The 3505-nt window shown below is 42.5% G+C and overlaps 1 protein-coding gene across 1 annotated transcript; it reads left to right on the top strand.

The window, feature by feature from the left end:
• Nucleotides 1–458: 458 nt before the first annotated feature.
• On the top strand, nt 459–1736 carry LOC119568859. The gene is made up of 4 exons (XM_037917277.1): nt 459–484; nt 580–813; nt 899–1068; nt 1186–1736. Exons 1-4 carry the CDS (start codon nt 459–461, stop codon nt 1734–1736), a joined length of 981 nt encoding a protein of 326 aa, XP_037773205.1.
• The last annotated feature ends 1769 nt before the right edge of the window (nt 1737–3505 follow it).

Here is a 3505-nt window from a genome sequence, read left to right as displayed (position 1 = left end):
CAGACCTGTCAAAACTCAACAGGCAAGTCTCTCCCCTGCCCACCCTTCTCCAACGCCATTTACAGCCATCAGAATATCAGTCCACGGTCAAGATTCTTCACAACTGTGGAATGCTCTTTGTGGTTATTGGCAACTACCCCCCGCATGAGGACGATCAACACCTGACTACATTTATCACTCCTTAGGGACGTTTCGGGTATTGTCGTGGCCCCATGGATTTTGCTGCACCAGGAGACGCCCTTTTGCTCCGAGGTTGACAGGGCCCCTTCAGGGAGTGACGAACTGCATCAAAGTTGTGGATGACATTCTCCTACATGATGAGGACTACATCTCACACCTTCAACGTGTAAATGAAGTCTTGTCAAGGTATCGTCAGCACGGGATAACACTTAATGTAGAGAAGTTCATTGTGGGGTGCATCTGAGGCCAGCTTCTGTGGGTACAAACTATCCCAAAATATGGTATTGAAGCAGACCCAGAGAAGGTGAGGGCCACACAGAGTTTCCCACCCCCGCGAACTTAACAGATCTTCGGTCATTTATGGGCTTGGTAAATCAACTGGCTGAGTTTACACCCAAGATTTCGACCACTGCAGTGCCGCCCGCCCCTGATGAGTCCCAAGAAGAGCTTTTACTTGGACAGCGGACCACACCCAAAACTTTTTTTGACACTAAACAAGCTTTGTCAAAGCCACCCATACTTGCGGGCGTTTGATCCAGCTCTTCCTACCATTCTGCAGACAGACGCCTCCAGACTCTATGGCCTCGGCTATGTGTTGTTGCAGGACCACGGTGCTGGAAGATACAAGATGGTGTAATGTGGATCCCGTTTCTTGACGGACACAGAAACCGGTATGCGACCATCGAATTGGAACTGCAAACTGTCGTTTGGCTATCAGCAAGTGCAAGTTCTATCTTCGTGGACTTCAGCACTTCAGTTTTATGACAGATTACCGTCCATTGGTTCCCATTTTGAACCATTATTCTCTGGATGCTATTGAAAATCCTCGCCTCCAGCGCATGAAGGATAAAATCGCACCCTACATTTTTACTGCAATGTGGCGTGCAGGTAAGGAGTTGTGCATTCCTGATGCCCTCTCCCGGTCACCTGTGAGTCACCCAACGGTGGAAGATCAAGATTGATTGATTTCGGCTTTGCATGCTGTCAAGTCTGTTCATGCATCAGACGCTATAGACGAGCAAGAGGATCTCTTCATGGAAGAATTGCGTATGGCTGCATCTAAGGATGCCTCATATGAAGAATTGCTTCATCATGTAAAGTCAGGATTCCCCAATGACCGCTATAACCTGCCAAGTACCCTGTGTCCGTACTGGAAAATTCGCAATGAGTTGTACAAAGATGGTGACTTGGTGCTGTATGGACCTAGAGTGGTTGTCCCTGCTTCTTTACGCCGTAGCACCCTCGCTCGCCTGCATGATTGCCAATCCGGTGTGGAAGCTACAAAGCGTCGTGCACAACAGACAGTCTTTTGGCCAGGCATTAATGCAGACATAGTGAAACTGTTCGTGCCTGTGAACCCATGCCAGCGCCTACAGCCTAGCCAGCAACAGGAGCCGTTGCTGTTAGAAGGGCAAACCCACAAGGGCCATTCATGTTTGTATCAGCTGACTTTTTCAGTGTTGCTGGAAAACACTTTTGGTGTATGTGACAGAGTTTCTGGATGGCCTGTTGTCATCCCGTGTGGAAAAAAATGCAACAAGTGCTTCAACGATTAGAATCTTTCGGCACATGTCCGTGATCTTGGTGTCCCCGTTCGCCTGCGCAACCCACGGTGGACCCCAGTTCTCCAGCCGAGAATTTGCTACATTTCTTCAGCGATGGGGAGTGCGTCATGTCATGTCAAGCCCCCATTACCCACAGTCCAATGGGCATGCAGAGGCTGCTGTGAAGAAAATCAAGTATCTGATCATGAAGACAGCACCCAACGGGAATAATGACTGTGAGGGTTCGACAGAGGCTTACTGGAATTGCGTAACACTCCAAATTTCACTGGTCGTTTTTCCTGCTCAAGTTCTGTTTGGTATGCCCCTTCGCTCCTGTGTGCCTGCCCACTCTAGTACCTTCATGAAGGAGTGGCAGACCAAGGCTGAAGACTGCGACCGTCGTGCTTGCAGTACGTGCCAAGGACGTGAAGACCCGCTATGACACTCGTGCCCACTCACTTTCCAAGTTAGAAGTTGGGGCGCATGTGCGAATCCAGGATCCCACATCCAGGCATTGGGATAAGGCTGGCACTGTCCCTGGGTATTGGCAAATCTCGTGATTATCACTGAGGCTTACAAGTGGCCGTTACTGTGGCGCAATCGACGCTTCTTGCGGCCCTACACAGCTCATGATTGGACACTCAACTGATTTGGAAGAACAGATGTTTAGATGATGCACCTGGGTCTTCCACCCCATCTGTGCCGTTGAACCTCGACGTTCGGAACGTATCAAATCGAAGTCCGTTCAAGACTCCCGCTAGTGAACCCTAAAGGGGGGAGGGAGATGTGGGGGTTTTGATAATGAAGGAGTTGTGATACTTATGTGAGTTGTGAGTGCCATATTGTGATGCCGCCGTATACCGGGTATGATGACAAAATTATCGTACCTATTTTTGGGGATAATTATATGATTATATTATATATATAGTGCCTTTTTGTGATATGTTTACACCATGTGAAATATAGAAATTATGTTTAGTTTATATTGCTGTGTAGCATATCGCCTATGTAAAAGAGTGAGATTCTCTGTACAATTTATAGAGTACAATATTTTATTTTTTCTCTGTAGTCACAAAGTCTGGCAGTTTTCACTCTCGGGCAGAGCTGACGCGTGGTGCACGGGACTATGAAGACTCTCTTTTATTTTTGTCAGAGCTGATCTCCAATGAACCTACTTTCGTTTTAATTGGTGTATTTCTTCCCCCCCAAGCATCGTAGAGAAACACCAAACAAACATATACGAACACGACACAGTGGGAGTATACCAAACAAATAGGTAATATAAAATGAATTTTAAGTACTTACATATATATGTGATATATTATATATATATATATTATATAAAATATATATATATATATATATATATATATATGTATATATATATTTTTATAATATATACATACATATATAGAACACACACCACACACACACACCACCACACACACACACACATATATATATATATATGTATATATATGTTATATATATATATATACATATAATACATCTATATATTATATATATATATATATATATATATATACACACATATATACATATATATACATATATATATATATATACATATAAAAATACATATATATACATATAAATATACATATATATATACATTAAATATACATATATATACATATATTAAAGAAATTTATATATATGATATATATGTATTTATTAATTATATTTTTTAAATTTTATTGTATCTATAGTATTAATGTTTGTATTATATATTATATATTTTAATCTAATTTTTTGTTTGT

Source organism: Penaeus monodon, unplaced genomic scaffold (assembly GCF_015228065.2).
Source record: "Penaeus monodon isolate SGIC_2016 unplaced genomic scaffold, NSTDA_Pmon_1 PmonScaffold_11159, whole genome shotgun sequence".
In the NCBI taxonomy this organism is placed as follows: domain Eukaryota; kingdom Metazoa; phylum Arthropoda; class Malacostraca; order Decapoda; family Penaeidae; genus Penaeus; species Penaeus monodon.
The sequence above is the reverse complement of the archived record's forward strand: the minus strand, read 5'-3'. Positions and strand labels throughout refer to the sequence as shown.

Bases quoted from the DNA above. Each gene is read 5' to 3' on its own strand.
- LOC119568859 (XM_037917277.1), top strand. From the start codon at position 459: ATGGTATTGAAGCAGACCCAGAGAAG. The intron at 485-579 runs GTGAGGGCCACA...TTTACACCCAAG, and splicing joins TTGAAGCAGACCCAGAGAAG to ATTTCGACCACTGCAGTGCC. The intron at 1,069-1,185 runs GTAAGGAGTTGT...TTCATGCATCAG, and splicing joins TACTGCAATGTGGCGTGCAG to ACGCTATAGACGAGCAAGAG.